Below are 22,382 nucleotides of genomic sequence, written 5' to 3'. Positions count from 1 at the left end.
AAGACAAGCAGGCCAATGAGGAGGAGGTCGGAGGCTCAGGACACAGGAGTTTATTCCAAGTCCAGGTACAGACGGCAGCTGCCTTCTACAGCGTCAACAGCAAGAAAGGGCTACGGGGAAGGCACAGGTTTGTTATAAAATGGTTTAATTGAGCTCTTTCCGCATTACAAGCCATCTGGGACGGGAGTGGAATGTACTGTGGCCAGTGCTGGCTCCACAGGCAATACTGAGCCTGTAATCGCTGGTATCAAAATATACATCTGTCACCATAGAAAACCGCATGTGCTGCCTCCGCATCTTACAACAGGTATAAAAAAATTATAAATATTTACACCCTTGCTACACTCCTTTATGGAACTTATGGAACCTCAGGACCCAAGGGTACCCCTCTTGCTGGGGACAGTTGAGCCCCAGGGCAGAGCATTTAAGACAGGACTTGAGGCCTGCACCTGGGGCCTCAGCATCAGAGGCAGACAAGAAACAAAACTTTGGTCCAAAATTTGAAGGAAAAAAAAAAAAAACCTGAAAGTTTTAAAGAGTTTTTCAAGGCAGATTACAAGTGAGTGGGTAAGGCAACTGGAGGCTAAGAAGCCGGGCTGAGGATTGGGCTTCCTGCGCGAGCCAGCCGCGGCCGCCTGCTCCTGAAGCCTGGATCCCGCCTGTGACTTATTACAAAGAGTAGAAGTACAGCATACAAGTAATACCACAAGGAGGAAGCTTAGATTACACTCATACCATTGCATCATCTTGCTATAAAAAGTTACTTAAAACTATGTCTCTTGCATATAAATGAAAAAGGATTAGGATATTTGGTCAACTGGAAATATTGCTAGGCACAGATATGTCTGCGACCGCATCCACGTATAATACAAAGGTTAGGAAGAGGCTCCATGGCGGAGGCAGGGACAGGCCAGAGCCCCTGGGCTGTGAGGGGAGGAAGGGGGCAGCTGGGGACTTGGGATGATTATGTCACTTGATTAAAAGGTGGGGGTTGGCTGGCCTTGTTTCCTGCCAGCATAGGACACATGATCGTGAGGGAAGGAGTGGCTGCCTGGGGCTGCCTTGTTCACCTGCAGCAAGAGCCCAGGCCAGTCGCCCAAGTGCCTGTGGTCGATGCGTGAATGGTGCATGGCAGACAGGTTTCTAAGGCACAAGAAGCCAGTTGGTCTGGGCACCCACTGCAGCTTCACGCCCTACAAGGCACACATGGCCCTGGGCCCGACTGGGCAGGCAGGGGCCCTGCTGCTGCTGCTGCGGCGGCTGGAGCCGAAAATCAGCAAGGTGGACTAGATTTAATTTTTTAAAAAACAGGTAAACTGATTTCTCTTTAAAAAAATAAAATCTCTGGTCTGTTAAGGTCACTTCAGCTGCTTTTTAAAGTGGCTTTTCTGGAATGGTGGAAGTTGTCGCCAGGGAGCCCAGGCAAGGCACCTAGATGGTGGACTTGGAGAAGGACACTCGAAGGTGGTGGTTCTCTCCTAGGTCATGGTTGTGCAGGTCTATGAGGGCCTGCACTGCCTCCTCCACAGAGCCCATTTGGATCAGTGCCATCTTGCGGTCCTTCCTGCAAGAAGGCGGATATCAGTCGAGATGAAGGGCAGAGGTAGAGCAGAGGCCATGAGGGGTTGATGGGAATCTATACTCACTGGAAGAACTTGAACCCCTTGACGACGCCCCCATTGCTGGAGAAGAGGATCTTGAGGTCTTCCTCAGATATGGAGGGCCTATGGAAAGAGGGTATGAGCCAGACGGCAAGAGCTTGTGTGGGGTCCAGGACAAGGAATACCCAACTGTCTTTTGAAACCTCAAAGGATTTAAGGAGCCAGGCACTGGTGGCTCACACCTTAATCCTAGCTACTTAGGTAACAGCTGGGCAATAAAATCTGTGAGGGGCTCAGTGGTAGAGTGCTTGCCTTGCATGCATGAGGCCCTGGGTTCGATTCCCCAGCACCACATAAGCAAAAAGAAAAAAAAGCCGGAAGTGGCGCTGTGGCTCCAGTGGTAGAGCGCTAGCCTTGAGCTGAAGAGCTGAGGGACAGTGCCCAGGCCCAGAGTTCAGGCCCCACGACCGGACCCAAAATATAAAATAAAATAATAAAGTCTGTGAGACTCTTAACACCAGTAACTACCAAGAAAGCCAGAAGTAGAGCTGTGGCTCAAGTGGTATAATGCTAACCTTGAGCAGAAAAGTTCAGGGACAGTGCCTAGGCCCAGAGTCCAAGCACCAGGGATCAGTGTATGTGTGTGTACATGTATGTAGTGTCTCAGTGGTGAAATGCCAAGGCCAAATGCTCAATACCTAGTCCTCAAAAGATGAAACACAAAACAGTTGGGCACGTGCCTACGATCCTAGCAGTCATAAAAGTAAAAACAGCTACAAAGGAGGCTGAGATCAGGACTATAGCATAGCCCAGGAGAACAGCAGTTCATGATCCCATCTCAGAAAAAGCCGAGTACAACCATGTGCACCTGTTGTCCCTGCTACAGGAAGAAGCCTGAGCAGGATTTCAATCAAGGACTGCCCAAGCATATTCATGTCTCTGCCCCTAGACAACCAGTGAAAAAGTGGCTGACGGTATGTATAGCTCAACAGAGTACATACATGCCTAGCCAGCTGACTTCAAACCCTAGTACTTACTATACTAGCAAAGAGCAGCAGCATCTAGTCACAGGTGACTATACATTCCATGTAGCTTCTATGAGGATGAAAGCCCCAAACATTTGCAGACAATATTCCCGTGCTCCACTCCTCTGCTAGCTTAAGTGCTGGGGCCAGCTTGGCAAGTATACTGATCTGGCCCAAGGAGGCCTTAAGTGTTAGTCTGGAGGAAGAGCCTAAAGAAGCAGGCAGGAGCTGGGCGCTGGTGGCTCACGCTTGTAATTTTAGCTATTGAGGCTGAGATCTGAGGATCGTGGTTCAAAAGCCAGCCTGGGCAGTAAAGTCAGTGAGACTCCATTTATCTCCATTAAACCACTAGAAAACAGGAAGTGGCGCTGTGGCTCAAGCGGTAGAGCTGAAGAGTGCAAGGACAGTACCCAAGGCCAGAGTTCAAGCCCCACGATCAACAACAACAAAAAAAAGCAGGCAGGACCGTGGCCTGTGTGGTCTGTGGCCCACCCCACAGCCCGACTAGACTCACGGGATGTTGGAGAGGTGCAGGGTAGCTGAGGGCGGGAAGATGTTCTGGAAATTCTTGGAGCCAGGCTTCTTGAACCGGTGTAGTGGTGAGTTGCCGTAGTCCTTGGTGAGGCCCTGGTCCTCCTGGCCCTCTCGGGGCAGCTGCACGCTCTGGTGCTTGGACAGGGTGATGCGGACAGGCTTCCCATGCAGCTTGTGCCCATTCAGGTGGCTCATAGCTGGAGAGAGTCAGTTCAGACCCATAACCTAAGTGCCCACCAGGCTTGGGCATAGCCCCAGCCTGGCCCTGTGCCCAGAGCTCTTACCCAGCTGAGCCTGGCTGCCGTCGGCCATCTGCACCAGTGCGTTCTCCTTTTTATTGAACAGGATCTTCACCCGCTGCACATCACCATAGACTCCTTCAAAAGCCCGGGACAAGGGGATCTGAGTGGTCCCAGCCCAGCCAGCCTCCCCACCCACCCAGCCCCACGCTCCCCTCCAGGCTCTGGTGGCCCGGCTGGACCCATTTACTTAGTCTGCCACCAGGGAGCCTGCGTCTAGCAGCCCAGGGCCGTCTAACAGGATGCTACATTCGGCAAGTCATGAACTGCAGACAGGTAACTGTCAGAAAGACCACTTTTGCATGCTAAGGACACGTTTAACTCGAGAAGCATGCAGGGCGGTAAACCATGCGTGTCTATGGTCAGATACAATCCGCAAACCGGAAGCAAACCACGTAACGTAACGAGGCAGAAGGCCAAACCGCAAACTCAATAGTACATCGCAGGGTGTAAAATAATCTCAATTAAATGAAAACAAGGTAATAAAAGGGTGAATAACATACCGAAAAGAATAAAGAGGCTTTGGGGTGTGACTCTCTTTAGAGGACAGCAGAGCAAGGCAGCGAGGGGACAGGGGAGAGGGAGAGGTCAAGGGGGCGAGGTGCCAATCGTCCACCACGAGGAGACAGTCCCCGCAGGCGAGCAGGTTGACGGATGATGAAGTTGTCAGGATGTTAATATTCAAGGGCAGGTTGGTTTCCGGAGAGCAGGGTTTGAGGGGGGAGTTTTGTTTTGTTTTGTTTTTATTTATTTATGTTTTGTTTTGTTTCAAGCAACAACAGGAAGCAGAAGAACCGTGCAGTCAGTTGGCAAAGAAATTCCGGATCAGGGCAAGAAAAAAATTGGGAAAGGGGAAGGGGAGAAAAGAAAAAAAAGTAGCAAAAAACACAGGTCAGTAAATACATAAGAAAATAAGGCAGTGTTCCCTCAGTCACACACATGCACGCACACGCGCACACACACACACACACCAATACAGGCATGCACGCCTCATGGCTCTGCTTGGAGGAGGAACACACCATCAAGGAGAAGCAGTGCATGGGCGCTGGGCTGGGCTGCAGGGTTGACCTACCCCACCACTTCCCTAGTGGTGGTGCCCATGGCACCCGAGGGCCAGCCTGGTCACTGAGCAACATGGTTCCTACAGCTGCTGCAAAGCAGCTCAAAATGCCATGCCTGCAAGGCAGTGAGCAAGTGGAGGCTATGGTGGGGCCAAACAGCACAGCTCTTACCCTGCTCAAGCCCTGAGCTCAGGAAAGCCACAGGAGTCAGACAGACAAGAGATACCATTAAACGCTCATCCCACCAGGCAAGATTCTATCTCCCTGAGCCTTCACCCTCTCATCCGTGCTCTCCCAGGGCCAAGTTGACCCTTTGACAAATTCACACACACTCTCTCTCTCTCTCACACACACACACACACCTCAGTAGCTGCCACCCACAAACAGGCTGTGCACTCAAGCCCTGACCACCTGACCTGTGGTGTGGGCACAGCACAAGCCCAGGGAAGGCCCAAGTTGTGTCTGCTGTGCCCCCAGCTCATTTAATTTAGACTGCCTCTAGATAAGTAACTAAAAATATTTCAACTCTGAATACTATGAAATTGAAAATGCAAATCAAGACATCAGGGAGACAGGAAAATCCAGAGCCATCTTGGAAGGAGAATAAACGTGAGCAAGGTGGAGACATAGGAGCAGACTGTAGAGTAGGGCGGTGACGCGGGGTGGCCTGCAAAGACCACAGCTGCGGACTCCAGAGCCCCATCTGCTTTGGCCAGTAGACCTAAGACCACACACCCCTCTCTCCCTGTTCACAGCTTTCAGCTCTGGGAGAAGGCTGGAAAGAAGACCCACATACCTCGGGGTTCAGGTTGCTGACCAGCAGGACCGAGTTCCCAGCACCAGCGAGGCCTGGGATGGCAATGCGGCCTGCTGCGGCTGCTGCAGCAGCTGCTGATGGTATGGCCAGTGGGGCCAGGGCTCCATGTACGTTAGGGACAGAAAGGCCTGGAAAGGAAGGGCCATCAAGAAGTGACTCCGAGCAGCTTCTTCTGTCACTAAGAGGGTGCAGGTACCCCCTTCTTCATGCACAAGGAGCCACAGATGGGAGGCAGCGCTTGGCTCTAGCCCTAGGCATGACGCATGGGTCCACTTGGCCCACGCCCGCCACACTGCCTCCTTGCGGCTCCTCCAACACACCCCATTCTCCTCACACAGCACCAAGTCGTGCTGGGGTGTGGACCAGTCTGCATGCGCCCACAGCACAAAAGCTCCAGTCCGTGGTCACAGACACGAGCCCTCTGCAAGCAGGGCCTGCCACAGGACACGCACAGCCGTGCGCGCATTCTCCATGCAGGTAAGACGCAGCACGCATGGCTGCCCACGGGCACGCAGCAGCCAGGCAGTGCACACGTGCTGCCGTCGGCCCATGCTCCTCAGCCTCAGAGGCCACTTGCTTACCGGGCCACTTAAATTCAATCTACTAGGGATACATCCCTCCACACACTGCGTCCTCATCCTCGCCCGAGGTGCTTGAAGGGAACCAGACCAAACACTGTACAGTTAGCAGCTTCTTGCCACAGCCCACATCTGACATGGGCTCCTGGCCCTGCCCTGACTACTAACTGCCCTGCCCTGCCCTGTCCAGGCCGCCTGTGGTTACAGCTGCCTGAGTCCTACCCCTCCCAGGAAGGGGTCCCGTGACCTGGCACTCATGGTGACCAGTCCGGCACACCAGCCCCGTGAAGCAGTGCTACGTGGAGGGTGGTGTGGGCATGCAGTCACTGGGATCAAGAGCGAGTGTGAATACCTGCAGCTTGTGGAATGGCAAAGGTGGGAGGGAACCCAGCTCCTGCATACGGAGAGGCTGAGATTATACCAGGTGCACCTAGAAACAAACAGACACTAATCATTGCACCACACCTCCACCGCGAGAACCTGTGTGGGGTGGGCCCAGCCTGCTGGGGGCTATCCAAGAGCATCCGCGGGCAGGTCCGCTGCTCTGGGGGGGGCAGGGAAGGCAGGGCTGGCCATGGGGGCACTGGGCTGGGCAGTGCTGGCGTGCAAGGAGCGGCCGGGACCTGCGGGCAGACGCTGACTGAGCTGTGCAGCCTATCCCCACCCAAGCCCCTACTTCATCGGTCACGCACACTGGGTCCACAGCGTCAGCATCTTACCAAAGGCTGCAGCCATGGTCTGGTCCAACGAGGGCTGGCTGTCACCAGAGGGCAGGTCTGGGCGTGTATAGTCACGGCTCTTGTCATTGTTGTACTTGACATTGAGGCTGGTGAGCTTGGAGAAATCGATTCTCAGTGTGCAGCAGGCATTGTAGATGTTCTGCCCATCCAGGGACTACAGGGGAAAAAAGGCCTGATGAGCACTGGCCCTGCTTGTGGCCCCTGCCTCCCCCCCACCATCCCAGAAACCCCTACTCACCAGCTTGGCATGTTGGGCACTCACGGGGTCAGCATACTGCAGCAGCGCCTGAAACTGGTTGTTTTTGGTGAATGTGATGATTTTCAGAACTGTGCCGAATTTGGAGAAGATCTGCAGGAGCCAGGCAAGACAGACAAAACAACGGTGAAGCCCTTGGAGACATGGGGAGGGGGGGAGCACATGGCTGGCAAGCCGCCCAGCCCGCACCCACACCTCACCTGGTGCAGCACGTCCAGAGTCACAGGGTAGAAGAGGTTCTCCACAATGATCCTGAGGACAGGGCTCTGCCCTGCCATAGCCATCCCTGCATCAACAGCTGCAGCAGAGGCGGCCAGGGCCAGGTTTCCTGACTGGACTGAGTTCACAGCCTGCAGGGCAGCTTGAGCCCGCTGTGGAGACAGCACACATGAGCCCCAGGGTCTGTTGGCCTCTGGCCCAGCCCATCTCACCCCCAGAGCAGACTCACCGCTTGGTTGGGAGAGCTATCGGTCTTGAGCTCCTTGTGGTTGGAAAACTGGATGTAGATGGGCTGGCCACGGAGAACCGGAGTGACTGAAGTATAGTAGTTAACCATGGTGTTGGCTGACTCCTCCGTGTTCATCTCAATGAAGGCCTGGTTCTTCCCCTTCAGCATGAGGAGGTTGGTGACCTTCCCGAAGGGCAGCCCCAAGGAGATGACCTCACCCTCGGTGACATCCCCAGGCAGCTTTCGGACATGGATCACTCTGGAGGGGACCCCAGTACTCCTGTTGTCCCCTTTGAACTTCTTGCTGTCGTTTCCATTGGCTGAAAGAGGGGAGGAGTGGGGTTCCAGCCCTGAGCCACATGGGAAGCACGCAGGTGGCCAGCTGCTCCTCCTGGTGGAGGCCTCCTTCCTGTCCCTGCCCCTGACACCCTGCACTCCAGTTCTAAGAAAACTGCCTGTAAACCTGGAGCTCAAGGTCAAAACCACCAGAATCAATATTTATGAAAACTTGTCCTGCAAACCCAAGCACACACCAGGGCAAACGCCACCCAGTCTGGCCCACAGGCCACAAGCAGTCTGAACTGAACACAAACTCAAGTCCCTCTTAACTACAACATGACCCTAATTCATGAGGGGACAGCCACACACACAAAGCAAGCAGGGCTGAATGGGGTTACCTGCAGAGGCAGAGTTGCTGCTCATGATAAAGGGTCCGTTGGTAACACACGTAGAAAAAAGCTCGTCAGATCCCCGCTGAAAGAAGAGCAGAATGAAACTGCATTTCCAGTCTCCCCGCTAGAACCCCCTTCCCCTTCTCAGGACATGCCCACCCCTAGCACTGGCCTGCAAGCCCAGACCTCAACAAAGCCTCACACCTGGGCTCTTTTACCTCACGTCCCTAGGGCCACGGCTGATGGGGGCTGTGGACATACCTTCCCATGTCAAGCTTGACTGTGGATGCTGACCCAGGGCCTCCCTGTGCTGTATTGTGTGCCCACACTACAGTGCTTCAGGAGAAACCTAGCCCTGCCACAACCTCCCTTTTTTCTTCTTCTACCCCAAGAGATGTCCTATTTTCCAGCTGCCCAGGGAAACCCGAGCAGCAGCCTCAGTGCCCTTTTTCAGAGGACTGGAGACACTGCCCCTTTATGCAGCTAGCAGGCGACACTGTCGGGAGAAGAGCGGGGTACCCACTCATCTCCATCTCGGGTGCTCCCAGCCAGTCCCCTGTCTTCTGATTGCTCTTATCTATCCTGAAACAACAGGTTTGCTCTTTAGCGTAAGGGAGTGGAACCCCAGGAGTGATAGATACTAGGAATGTGCAACTCCTCCTGTTCAAACTCCAAGACACAGAGCCCCACTCAAAACATGAAACTGGAGATGCTGGGACAGTCCTTCCCCAGGGCCTGTAACTCTGTCAGTGTCAACTTCTGCCCAGACCCTGCAGACAGCCACTCAGGCCAGCCCCCTCCCCGTTACCTAGGAGGGGCCACCGGGGGACAAAGATGCAGCCTCTCCCCAGGAAAGGATCTCCCTTCCTTCAGAACCTTTGTGGATCACCTATTCCCCCACCTCCAACAACCAAGCAAGTGAGCGGTGTCCTGTCACTCACAAGCCAGGACTGCTGGCCCCAGAGGGCTGCCCCCCCCCAGGACCCCCAGGTCTGGAGACTGGACAGAAACCCAAGGAGGTCCCCAAGAAGCTTGTAGAGAGGACCTTTCTCTCTATGTGTTCACGTCCCACAGGGAGGGCTCAAGAGCAGGGCTGGCTGCTGCTCAGACTGCTGAAGACTTTTACACCCATCCAGGCTTTCCACTCATTCCCAAGGTGCCTCCCGAAACAGAGTCAATGCTAGCTCAAGGCTAAGGTTTGCTGTAAATCATGTGTAACCTAAACCACAGGACTCAGTGGCCCATAGGGGGAGGATGGTTGGGCTAGGGGAATGAGGTGTGTGGAAATCACAGCTGAACTCACCGAAGGCAGGCCAACCTCAAATGCAAAGCCCAGAACCTTCAGTCAGCATGTCCAAACCAAAGGAAGTCACTTCCTGCCTTTGGTTACACCCTCCTCAGCCCACAAAGGGCAGAGCCTGAGCTGGACAGAGGCCAGCCACTCCCAAAGCCCCCATTGCTCATGGCACCAACCTTAAAGGGGCATCGTGGCTACGGCCTGGACAAGGGGGCAGGCTGTGTGTGCTTCTGCAGCCACATTCTTGGCCACCTGCCTGGAACCCATAATTGCCCACAACGGTCGGTGCAACCAACTATCAGTGAAGGCAAAGGCACCCACCTGGGGCCCGCAGGACCAGGCTGCTGCAGGCAGCCAGGGCCTTGGAGGGCAGAGCCTTGGAGGCCAAGCTGGGGTGAGGTCCTGGGGCTGGGCGACCAGGCTACCCGGCAGACAGGAAGGTCTCCCTGGCACCTGTGCTCAAATCAATCAACCATCAAAGAAAAGGACCTCAGCATGAGGCAGTTGGGCACAAGTCTCCTGCAATGTGCAACCCCAGGTCACCCTAGCACTGGTGAGAAGACCAGAGATACCAGTGCTGGCACGAGTTCCTGGCCTCCCCTCTGCCCTCTTCACCCCCCCAGCCCTCTGTAGTGAACTGAAGGTGAGGACTGACAATTGCCAAGAGGCAGGAGACCATCAGCCTTGCTCCTCCATCAAAGCTCTCTCCCTCCGCCTACACTCAACAAACAGGTTTTATCTGCAGGAAGATCAGGCAGCCAGGTGCAGACGCAACCACTCCGAGAAAACTGAAACCTAGCATGCCAACCACGGACCAGAAACCATTTGCTGTTGCTTGGGATGCCGGCAGGGGGCCCAGCCTGCAGTGGCCTCTATGGAAGGAAGGCCCAGGACGCGAAGCCCAACACCAGCTACAGCTCAGACAACCTGACAGCCTGGATCCTCTCACTCCTTTTCTCCAAGACAGTCTGGTCCCCACCAGACTTTCTAGTTCTGGCCTTGAGCAGCTGCCTAAACACCAAGCTAGCTCAGGGACACCTCTGTCACTTGGGAGGCAGGAGGGTCATTTGAGTCCCAAAGTTCAAGGCCAAAGTAGACCACCCCCCCCCCAACCAAACAAAAACATCCAAATCCTGAGGTTACAGCACCTCCTTATCTGTTTACCCTTAATTTTTAAAAATCCTTAAGTTCCAGAGCAAAGTCTACCTGGATAACTTGACAGTTTATGCTTCTAAACCAAGAAGCTATCAAAATACACATTCCAAGCGAAAGCCAACCAATTGCTAAATGCCCTTGGACCTCATTGCTTGGGCCAGACTCACCCCACAGCCTACAGCAAGAAAAAACAGAGGCTCCATGGCAAAGGGTGTGTTTATGGCAGGTAAAGGATGGAGGGGCCAATCAAGAGACCCTATACCACCCAAAACCCCAGTGGCTTACACCCTTGTAATCTCTCCAGTACACCTGGCTTGCACACCACTGCAGTCCAAGTTGCAGGCAGGAGTGCTGCTCTGGGAACAAACCCAGCTCTGTGCTCCAAGACAACAGAAAAAGGGCTGGCATGAATGAGAACAGAGGCGGCGCAGCAGAACCAGGAAGGAAGTGAGAAGCGCCTACCTTTGTACCAACTGCTATGTCTGGGACGATGCTGTGGAGAGAAAAGAAGAGACGTCAGCAGGGCCAGTACTCAGCAGGCTCAGAGACCTGGAAGGCCAGCGGCCAGTCAAAACTTGGAAGAACAGGAGAGCCAGCCTTTCATTTAATCTCAAAAGGTCCTATCATTGTCCTTTAGCGCCCCTCCCACCCAGCAGGACCCCAGGCCCGCCTCTGCACTGAGCAGTGGAAATCTAAGCACAAAAGGCATCCCTCCCCTCCAGAGCTGAGGCTTGCAGCTAAGCTAAAGTTCAAGGGCTTCCTATATAAAACTGGAGGTGCGAGGAAGGCCAAGGTCGGCTGGGCCCCAAGGCCAGAACTTCCGCCAGAATGGGGCAGGTAAGGCTCTGCACTGCAGGGGCTGCCGGAATGATCAGTTAAAATTAACGAAATCAACGAACCTGCCAGATTACAACCCAAGTTACTAATCAACTCTGGCTCCGCGTGACTGGACTTTCTCCCCATCTGGAGAAAGGCGGGAAGCCCTGTCCTATCTCTGCCGGAGCCCGGAGGCCGGAGGCCCTCAGCTCCATTTCGGCCGGTGCTTAAAACACTCCCAGGCAAACTCGACGTGGCAAGCTCAGGTCCTTAAGTGAGTCACCGATGCCTTGCCCCGTGGCCGAAAGGGGCTCCAGTTCCCGGTTGGGGCTTGCTAAGGACTTTAAAAAAGTCCAGTTTCAACACATTCCTTAGGCAGTTGCTAAGACGTGGGAAAACCTCCCGGAAACACGCAAGTGGCTTTCAAGCTTATGGCGGTCCAGGCTCCGCACACAGAGAAGCCACGGACATCGAAAGAGACTGGCTGCCCTCCCTCGGGGTCCGCAATTGGGGCCAAAAGTCGGCCTGATCTTAACCCTAAGGACTGATTCTCGCGCGCGCGCGTGCTCGCTGCTTTCCGTACGTGGAATCATAGGCACGGCCAGCCAGCGCCAGCCCCAGCCCGGGGCGGCGATCGGGCGGGGTCCCAGGGCAGAGCCCCGCGCGGCGGGAAAGACGCGCGTCCCCGCCAGGGCCCCCGCGCACGCGCACTAAAGCACGCGCGCACGCGGCGCCGGACGGGGCGCGCGAAGGGACATCCGGGCGCGCCGAGGGAGGACGGGAAATGGCAGGGCCTTGCGGCGCCAAAGCAGTCGGAAGCGAACCGCCCAGGCCGTCCGCCCGCCTGCGGGGAAGCCGAGCCGGGGGGGGGGGCGGTTCCTTGTAAGCGCTCCATTAAGAAACAAGAGGGGGCTCCAAGTACACCCGCGCGGGGGCCGGGTGGACGGGGTGCCGACGCGGCCCCTCCGCCCGGGGACGTCCTCGCCGCCCGAGACCAGCGGGCGCCACGCGGAGCGGAGGCCTGGCGGGCGCGGCGGCGGCGGCGCCGACAGCGGGGGGCCGCGGGGGAAGGGGCAGGCCCTGGCGGCAGCGAGCGCCGAGCCGAAGGACGACGTGAGAGGGGCGCGGCACAACTCACCCGTCCATGGCACACAGAACAGACCCGCGGGGGACGGAGCGGAGGCGCTGGAATAGCAGGAACCGACCCAACGGCTCGGAGTTATAGACTCACAAGATGGCGGAGACGCCCGCACACGTCCCCCGCGCGCATTGCCCATTGGCTCCCGCCGCCGCCCGGGGGCGGGGAGAACTCCGTCGTCTCCCGTGAGCTCCTCCCAATGGCAGGAGGCCGTTCAAGTGGGTGGGGCCTAAAGAAAGCTTAGGCGTCTATTGCTGGGAACGGCTGTCCGTCAGAGTGGGAGGCGGAAATGGTTGGTGAAAGAGAGGAGTAAAGCGGGGGCACGTGACGGCATCGGAGCCAGTGAGCGAGCCGCCATCAGGTGTGTGTCTTTGCAGGAAAAGCCATCTTGAGAGTGGGTACGTGGCGAGTCAGGCGGGTGAGAAGCGTGCTAGCCCCCCAGCTACCGCCATCTTGCAAGCGGGCAGGGTCCGTCTGAGGGCAAAGGGAGGTGCGTCGCCATCTTGGAATAGGGCAGGGAACCTGCAGCGTGCCATCTTGCTTATGGGCATGTGGCCAAAACCGTGGATTCAAACCCAGCGCGTTCGCTCTTGGAACTAGCTAGAGGCCCGAAGATGTAGCCCATGATGAGCACGCTTGCAGTAGCGTCGTGATCCTGGATCAGTCCTCCCCACCTCCCCCACAGTATTTAACCCTTTCCCCCCCCCCCCTCCCAGTTCAGTCACATTCGACCACGAGTCAAGGGATGGGGAAACTGAGGCACCGGCCTCACCGTAGACCCATCCCCCGCCCCCCTGCAAGTGGGGAAATAGCCCCAGGCTGCAAGGTGAGCGTGCATATCCATTCACCACACAGACGAAAGGATAGAACCCTCACCCCAACCCTCTCCACCCAAGCCTGACATCCCAAATTAATATTCTAAGAGACTTGATCCAGCAGTGAGGACTGGAATGCTCAGACCCGCTGGCAGACTAAGGTGATCTCCCACACACCAGGGAAGCCACTGGGGCTGGGCTGCGAGAGAAGACCCTGGTCATAACCTTGGCACAGTTCCCAGCCCCAGTAGACGTGCAGTAAATAAGGGAAATTAACCAATTTTTGTTTGCCAGCCGTCCCTGCTGGAAAGAGGTATTGCTTACTGGAAGCAGCCCAGAAAGTCTCCTTTTCCCTGTGTGGAGGTAAGGCCCTGCCTCCATGTGCTTTGCATCCCGTGGGCCACTGGAGCCCTGGCAGCAGCCCCAACTTCCGTGGGCCTGGCCCTGGGCCCAGTAGCCTTGGAGCCGACGCGGGCCTGGTGCCAGAGGATTCCAGCCGGGATTAGGGGCGGCTGCCGATTTCCACGGAGGCCCTGCTGAGGTCCTTTTGGACCCAGCCGGACAAGAATGCCCCGGTGAATTGAGAAGCTGAGGAACACACTCGCAGATTTTCGTGGGCTCTAGGACTCCCATCGGGTCCACTCCTTACTGGGGCCTCGAGGACCTAGCTTCAAGTCTTGATGGACAAGTGCCAGGGACTGCCCCACCCTCAGCACCGACAGGCAGGGACTGGAACCCAGGTGGCTGTTGATGTGGGTGGAGACCGCTTTGCCTCAGAGCACAGGTCTAAACCTTAAAAAGGTTATTGAAGCCGGTTCAGTGGCTCAACGCTGTAATCCTAGCCACTCAGGAAGCAGATGAAGATCACAGTTCAAAGCCAGTCTAGGCAGAAATGCCCTTGAGACTCTTACCTCCAATCAAAAAAAGCCAGGTTGGATCTGTGACTCAAGTGGTTGAGAGCTGGGCAAGTACAGTATGTTGAAACTTATGAACTCCAGTGCTACTCACCTGGAAGTATCAGTTGCCTGTCTAGCTTTTGATTCAGGCCTACCAGGCAAGGCTAGTCTCTAAGGAAAGCCCTTCCTTAACCCTGTCTTGGGGCCCTCCCTGTTCACTGTTCCCTCAGGCAGATTCCTAATTAAACCAGACAATTCCTTCAGTTCTGTGCCTTGGGGCCTTTGCACCTATCTCCTAGGGCTGTATCTAGACTTTCCCAGACCCTGTAGAGCTGCTGATACACTGGCTAGGGGAGCCAGAAGGGTACAGGCAGAGGTGACTCCAGGCTCTGGTCACCCTTTTGTCTTTGGCAACCCAGAATCTTACAAATTCCTGGTAGTCAGGACCCAGCCCTGATAAGAATCGATTTTACTGGTGGCTCCCTTTGAGCTAAGAAGCCAAGCCTAGACTTAAGGGAGGGGTGTGGACTTAGCTGGGGGCTAAGGTCTGGACTTCTACCTGCCTCATTATAGAGAGCCTAGTGGCTAGGCCTTTAATCCTAGCTCTGAGGAGGCTGAGGCTGGAGGTGTCCGTCCACCTTCGATACCGTGTTTTTTGTTTTTTTTTGGGGGGGGGGTCCGGTCGTGGGGCCTGAACTCTGGGCCTGGGCGCTGTCCCTCAGCTCTTCAGCTCAAGGCTAGCACTCTACCACTTGAACTACAGCGCCACTTCCGGCTTTTTTCTTACGTGGTGCTGAGGAATCAAACCCAGGGCCTCGAGCATGCAAGGCAAGTGCTCTACCACTGAGCCACCTTCCCAGCCCCTGTATTACCGTTTTTTGTTTGTTTGTTTTTTGGTCAGTTGTGGGGCTTGAACTCTGGGCCCAGGTGCTGTCCCTCAGCTCTTCAACTCAAGGCTGGCCCTCTACCACTTGAGCCACAGCACCACTTTCAGTTTTCTCGTGGTTTATTGGAGATAAGAGTCTCACGGACTTTACTGTGTTGGCTGGCTTTGAATCATGATCCTCAGATCTCAGCCTCCTGAGTAGCTAGGATTACATGTGTGAGCCACTGATGCCCAGCATTTTTTAAAAAATATATAAATAGTGATCCCTCAACTATCTTGGGAGCTATGTTACAGAGACCCCCCCCCCCCATGATAGGTGAAAAATCTGTGAAGGAGCAGCATTAGATAGTTGTCCATATCCAAGTTCACTTGCTGCTACTTTGTGGATTTTCTCCTATCATGGTGAAAGATTCTTACACTTTGCCTGAGAACCACGCAGACATCCAGGTACAGAGAACAAAGAAGGGTTTATTGCTGTGAAAGGGGACAGGTATGACTCCTTCTCACAAGGGAGAAGTGAAAAGAAGCACTGGCTATTGTCTGAGGTGACTTATATAATAACCTAGGGGGTTTAGGGTGGGCTAAAAGGGGCTAGGAGGCAGAGACCTGTGTGTGGACCTGTGGCTTCATCGTGGCAGACTGGGATTTATGGCTACTATCCAAATAGTAGATAAGGGGTCCTGGGGCTACCCAGACCTGAAGGTCACTCTAAGGGGCTCTTGTTGCCTTATATGGTGGTAGCTGCCCCAGAGAAGTGCCATCCCAAGGTGAAAAGGGGTTGGAAGTTGATTATTTACTGCCTTTACTACTCGGGCCTAGTGTTGCCTAGGAAGGAGCATGCTAAGCTGTGGAGAAGGGAAGGAGTGGGAAGGGAGCTCATTTCACTAACAATGGGAGTCTCTGGGATGTAGTCCCCACGATAGGTGAGGGATCACTGTAGTGAGACCCTGTCTCAAAAAACCAAGTCAAACGTGTTAGATCCTTGATAGTTTCTTATTGCTGGCATACATGACAAAATCCCATATAGTAGTTCAAAATACCACAGATGGATCCTTTCACCTCAGGAGAGGAGAGTTAGACCCAGCTCTGTGTGAAATGAGGAAACTGGGTCTAAATAATGTCAAAGCCATCCTGACCACCTTTCCTTCCAGGCTACTGTGTGGCCCTTTCTGCCTAGTCCCATGCCCGGGGTTCACCACAGTCTCTTGTCTTCATACAACCTTCCTGTCTTTTTCTTTCTCTTATAAGACACTGATCAGCCTGGGAAGGTAGCTTAGAGATAAAGTGCTTCCCTAGCATGCATGAAGCCCTGGGTTTGATTCCTCACTACATAAACAGAAAAAGCCAGAAGTGGTGCTATGGCTCAAGCAGTAGAGTGCTAGCCTTGAGCAAATGCATCTCAGGGACAATGCCCAGGCCCTGAGTTCAAGCCCAGGCCTGGTAAAAAAAAAAAAAAAATCATTAGTTGTAGATTTTGAACCACTAGGATGCTCTGGTATGACCTCAGGGCTGTTTATTACATACATAAAGACCCTCTATTTAGGGCTGGGAAGGTGGCTCAGTGGTAGAGTGCTTGCCTCGCATGCATGAGGCCCTAGGTTTGATTCCTCAGTACCACATAAGCAGAAAAAGCCAGAAGTGGCGCTGAGGGTCAAGTGGTAGAGCACTAGCCTTGAGCTGAAGAGCTGAGGGACAGCGCCCAGGCCCAGAGTTCAGGCCCCATGACTGACAGAAAAAAAAGAAAGACCCTCTATTTACTTTATTATTAGACAATTGCCAGTGGCTCCTTCCTGTAGTCCTACCTACTCTGGAAGCTAAGATCTGAAGATCTTAGTTCAAAGCCAGCTAGGCAGGAGAGCTTTTGCGACTCTCCAATAAACTACCAAAAACAAACAACAACAACAAAAAAAAAACTGAAAGTAGAGCTGTGGCTCAAGTGGAAGAGCTCCAGCCATTGGCTAACACCTGTAACCCTAGCTACTCAGAAAGAGGATCATGGTTCAAAGCCTGCCCAGGAAGGAAAGATGAGTCTCAGAACTCCAGTAGGAAGTGGTGCTGTGGCTAAAAGTGGTAGCAAGAAAGCTCAGGGACAGCACCAAGGCCTGAGTTCAAGCTCCATAATTGACAACAACAACAAATAGTACTTTGCAGTGCTGAGAATCAATATAGAACTTCAGATGGGCTAGAGTTGCCCTCTGCCACTGAACAGCCCACAGGTCCTTACCCTAAGCCACAGCTACTTGTTCTATTTGGAGTCCACCTCTGGGCACAATCTTATCTGCAATTTGGAACGATGAGCTGTGTGACTGGGCTTGATCATTGCATCAGGGCCTAGCCAAGGGACATTCTCCCCCTACCCCCACGCCCAGGTCACCTAAGGCTAGGGGTCTTCCTGGACCAGGCTTGGTCCTGTAAGAACCAGGATCCCTAAACTGGCCTTTAGCTGAGGCTGCCTGAGGCAGGTGGCCCCTGATTTATTCAGTGAGCCCAGGGGCCTTTCTTTGTCTCTTCTCTGCCTGTCTTGCACACAGCTCACCACCTGCTTTCCTTCATTAATGATTTAAAACGAGCCAGGGACAGGTTCACCTGGCCTTTGTGTGAGAGGCACTTGTTACCTTAGCTCAGTGATCCTCCACCGTGGCCGGGAGAGGGGGGAGCAGGGCAGACAGGTTTTCAAGCCCCAGCTGGGGCCCAGGGAGAAAAGGCTGTGCCTTGGTTTACCCTCTGCTAAAAAGAAGGCACAGGAACAGAAAGAGGTCAGTCCTCCTTCTGTGGGTTTCACACAAAGAAATGCTTCCAGCAGTTTTTGTTTGTTTATTCTCAGGGCTAGGCAGCCAGTTGCCTCTCCGCAGCTCCCACCACAAGCTCTGGGAGCCAGAGCTTGGCTGGGCTTGGGGTGGACTCAGCCAAACTGCTCCAGCCTTAAGGGGTCCCAGGATCAGAACTAAACTGAGCTTCCACATCTAACACCCAGGGCCAAAACAGACCTCTCTTGATGAGTGGGTGGTCTGGGCACAATGGCCCTCCTGTGGGGTGCTCCAGCTGTCCTCCTCCACCAGACATGGGGCTTCCAGGGAGCCTGTGGCCCCAGGAAGTACCCTCATCCCAGTAGAAAGTCTCCCAGGCCCATCTTTCCCAGAATTCTTAAAGCCCCCCACCCCAAGTCATACCCCAGGGTCTTAGGGAGCTCAGCCTCTCCACCCTCCACTCAGGAGCCCATGAAGACCCACCCTGCCCCCCAGGCCTGCAGGAAGTCTCCATCTCCAAACTGCAAGCCTGTCCCTATCCACTGGGATTAGCTAGGAAGGGCCCTCCCAGCCACTTCCCGCCCTGCCCTGCCCTCACAGCCTTCTCCGGCCCCTCTGAATCTGCACCCAGCTGTGGCCTCTGTCCCCGTGCTTGGGTTCCCATGGGTGGCCATGGAGCGGGGGAGAGACAATCACCCCAGCTATTTGTCAGGACCGCCAGCAAGGAGTATCCAAGGCAGCTCCACTCCTAGTTGTGTACTCAAGGGGGAGGGAAACACATGGCCAAGTAATGAATTGTGTTTGTGTGTCCATAGCAGCTCAAAGGTGGGGCCAGCTGGTATTCACCATGGATGAATAGACATACAGAGCATGCTCCATCACCACGTTGGAATATCACTTAGCCATGAATGGGGCCAGGCTCTGATGTACTCTACAAGGTAAAAGGACATTGAGGGCATGGCGCTCAGTGTGAGAACGACACAAAAGGCCCCACAGTGTAGCTTTGGTGATAGGAAATGTCCGGATCCAGGGGCAAGAAGTGGCTGGGGGAGGGAACGAGATCGTTTTGAGGTGGGGCCAAGCAGCTGCAGATGTTTTGTTTTTCTGTCTGCACTGGGTTTGAATTCAGGGCCTTGTACTTGTTTTGTTTTTAGTCAGTCGTGGGGCTTGAACTCTGGACCTGGGTGCTGTCCCTCAGCTCTTCAGCTCAAGGCAAGCACTCAACCGCTTGAGCCACAGCACCGCTTCCGGTTTTCTAGTAGTTTATTGGAGATAAGACTCTCACAGACTTTCCTTGCCTGGGCTGGCTTTGAACCGTGATCCTCAGATCTCAGCCTCCTCAGTAGCTAGGATTGTAGGCATAAGCCACTGGCACCCGGCTAGGGCCTTGTACTTGTTAAGGAAGCTCTCTACCAAGGAGACATAGCTCCAGCCCTATTTGGGAAGGGGGGGGAGGGTCTCCTTTATAGACCAAGTTAACATAAACTCAATTCTCCCTCCAGAGTACCAGGATTGCAGGTGTGCCCACCACACCCTGGCCATTCTATGAAATTGTAAAGACCATTGGATTGCACCCCCATTAAAGAATGGATGGGGTGCATGGTATGTTAATTACAGTTAAGAAAGTTGTTTTTTTTTCTTAAGTTATTCAGGCTGGGCAAGGCTGTTCAAACCTCTAATCCTAACTACTTTGGAGGCCGAGATGGGAAGAGGGAGGCTGAGATTGCAGACCTACCCAAGCAAAAAGAATTTCTCCAAGCAGGGCACAGATGGCTTCTGTAATCCTAGTTACTCAGCACAGGTTCAAGTCAGCCAGAGCAGACTATCTGAGATACACGGTCCCCAAAATAAAGAGCAAAAAGCTAGTATGGCTCAAGTGGGAGAGCACCAGCCAAGTGAGCAACTTGAGTTAACTCAGGCCATAACTCAGGAACAATGTCCAGGTCCTGAGTTCGAGCTCCACAACCGGCACAAGAAACAAAAATTAAGAATAAAACAGGTAGGATACAGGGTTCATACCTGCAATTCTAGCTTCTCAGGAGGCTAAGATCTGAGGCTCATGATTCAAAGCCGAACTGGGCAGGGAAAGTCCTTGCTTGTGTCTCTTATTTTCACTAGTAAAACACTGGAAGTGGAGCTGTGGCTTCATTGGTAGAGTGCCAGCCTTGAGCAAAACAGTACTCAGGACCTGAGTTTAAGCCCCAGTTCAGGCACACACACAGAAAGAAAGAAAGAAAGAAAGAGAGAAAGAAAGAAAGAAAGAAAGAAGACAGCAATGAGCTTCCACAGGGAATACATGAATTGTCACTTCTCAGAAAACTGCAAAGGATGGGCTGGGAATGTGACTTAGTGGTAGAGTGCTAGCCTAGCATGCATGAAGCCCTGGGTTCAATTCCTCAATACTACATAAACAGAAAAAGCCGGAAGTGGCTCTGTGGCTCAAGGGGTAGCCTTGAGCAAAAGAAACTCAGGGACAGTGCCCAGGCCCTACGTTCAAGTCGTAGGACTGTCCAAAAAAAAAAAAAGCCTGCATAGGGGCTGGGAAGGTGGCTCAGTGGTAGAGCGCTTGCCTTGCAAGCCAGAGGCCCTGGGTTCGATTCCTCAGCACCACATAAGCAAAAAGAAAAAAGCTGGAAGTGGTGCTGTGCCTCAAGTGGTAGAGCGCTAGCCTTGAGCTGAAGAGCTGAGGGACAGCGCCCAGGCCCAGAGTTCAGGCCCCATGACCGCTCCCCCCCCCAAAAAAAAAAAAAAAAAAAAAAAGCCTGCATAGGATCTGAAAATCCTGGGTTGGAGACACCTGTGTTATGAGGCGTTTGACTTCACAACCAGGTGATTTATTTGCTGCATTGAGAGTTCGAAATTCCTGAAAGTCAGCAAAGAAAAATTTTTGCAACACCTTTATTACGATAGGCCATATGAAGCTTGGTGATTTAAATTGTATGGTTCAGGGATAGACATGTGGCTCATTGGCAAGGTCTTATCTAGCATGGGCCAGCCCTAGTACCACACAGAACAACTGAACAATGATTTCTTTACTGTGTTCCCAGGTTGGACAGAAATCACTACAATCAACTTAAGAGAGGCTAGGCACTGGTGGCTCATGCTTGTAATTCTAGATACTCAAGAGGCTGAGATCAAAGGATCATGGTTCAAAGCCAGCCTGAGTCCCTGTGAGACTCTTATCTCCAATTAATCACTCAAAAACCAGAAGTGGGGCTGTGGCTCAAAGTGGTAGAGCGATAGCCTTGAGCAAAACAACTCAGTGACAGCACCTGGGCCCTGAATTCAAGCCCTACGACTGGCCAAAAAATAAGCTGTGCACAGGTGGCTCACGCTTGTAATCCTAGTTACTCAGGAAGCTGAGATCTGAGGATTGCAGTTCAAAGCCAGCCTGGGCAGGAAAGTCTGTGAGACTCTTATCTCCAATAAACCACCAAAAAAACAGAAGTGGCATGTGGCTCAAATGGTAGAGGACTTGCCTTGAGCTGAAGAGCTCAGGGACAGTGCCCAGGCCCAGAGTTCAAGCCCCATGACCAACCAAAAAATAAATAAATAAATAAAAAGGAAGCCCTGTCACCCACATAGTTAGTCACCCCTACTACTCCCCAGCGCCTGGCCCTCAAGATCCACTTCCTGTTCTGGACATTTCCTTATCAAACAAGCCACACAAAGCAAGGCCTTGTGTGTCTGATTCCCTCTGAGAGCAGGGTTCTCAAGGACCTTTCACCTTACAGTGCATGTCAGAGGATCCTCTTGTTCATGGCTATGTGGTGCTCCAGGGTGGATGGACCGTGGTGTGTGGGTGGAGCTCACTTACTATGTGGGTGGCACACACACAAGAAAGAATCTGAAAGATTATTAGACTTTGCCAGAGAACCGCGCAGACATCCAGGTACAGAGAACAAAGAAAGGTTTACTGCTTGGAAAGGGATCAGCAAGACTCTTTCCCATAAGGGAGAAGGGAGAAGAAGCACCGGCTATTGTCTGAGGTGACCTATATAACCTAGGAGGCTTAGGAGGAGCTAGCAGGGGCTTCATCGTGGCAGACTAGGATTTATGGATGCTGTCCAAATAGTAGATAAGGGGTCCTGCAGCCGATGGTCATGCTAAAGGGCTCCTGTTGCCTTATATGGTGGTAGCTGCCCCAGAGAAATACCATCCCAAGGTAAAGAGGGTTGGAAGTTGATTATTTACTGCCTTTACTACATGGGCCTAGTGCTGCCTAGGAAGGGGGCATCCTAAGCTGTGGAGAAGGGAAGGAGTGTAGTAAGCTATGGGAAGGGAGCTCATTTTCCTAACAGAATCTGTGCTTTTTTTTTTTGGTCAGTCACAGGGCTTGAACTCAGGGCCTGGTCACTTCACTGAGCATTTTGTGCTGAAGACTAGTACTCTACCACTTGAACCACAGCTCCGGTTTTCTGATGGTTAATTGGAGATGAGAGTCTCATGGGGACTTTCCTGCCAGTGCTGGCTTTGACCCAGGATCCTTAGATCTCAGCTTCCTGAGTAGCTTGGATTACAGGCATGAGCCTGTGCCCAGCTGAGTCTATGTTCTTAACAGGCCCCCATGTGGCTACCACTGTCTGTGTTTTAGTGAGAAGT

At 53.5% G+C, this 22,382-nt stretch overlaps 1 protein-coding gene across 4 annotated transcripts; it reads right to left on the bottom strand.

Annotated features, from left to right (window-relative positions):
* Positions 1–35: 35 nt before the first annotated feature.
* On the bottom strand, positions 36–12,549 carry Ptbp1 (polypyrimidine tract binding protein 1). 4 transcript variants are annotated; one of them, XM_070008327.1, is made up of 15 exons: positions 12,437–12,549; positions 10,945–10,975; positions 9,649–9,780; positions 8,037–8,112; positions 7,360–7,679; positions 7,112–7,282; positions 6,894–7,004; positions 6,635–6,809; positions 6,268–6,345; positions 5,317–5,465; positions 3,963–3,996; positions 3,445–3,537; positions 3,141–3,357; positions 1,647–1,724; positions 36–1,564 (listed from the first exon to the last, which is right to left on the bottom strand). In XM_070008327.1, exons 1-15 carry the CDS (start codon positions 12,442–12,444, stop codon positions 1,432–1,434), a joined length of 1,806 nt encoding a protein of 601 aa, XP_069864428.1. In that variant the 5' UTR covers positions 12,445–12,549; the 3' UTR covers positions 36–1,431. The 4 variants fall into 4 exon arrangements, with proteins under 4 accessions (XP_069864428.1, XP_069864429.1, XP_069864430.1 ...); XM_070008328.1 differs by lacking the exon at positions 6,268–6,345; XM_070008329.1 differs by lacking the exon at positions 9,649–9,780 and having other exon boundaries at positions 12,437–12,548.
* Between the last annotated feature and the right edge of the window lie 9,833 nt (positions 12,550–22,382).

Source organism: Dipodomys merriami, unplaced genomic scaffold (assembly GCF_024711535.1).
Source record: "Dipodomys merriami isolate MVZ:Mamm:240054 unplaced genomic scaffold, mDipMer1.0.p SCAF_70, whole genome shotgun sequence".
Classification (NCBI taxonomy): Eukaryota; Metazoa; Chordata; class Mammalia; order Rodentia; family Heteromyidae; genus Dipodomys; species Dipodomys merriami.
This window is presented reverse-complemented; position numbering and strand designations above follow the sequence as displayed.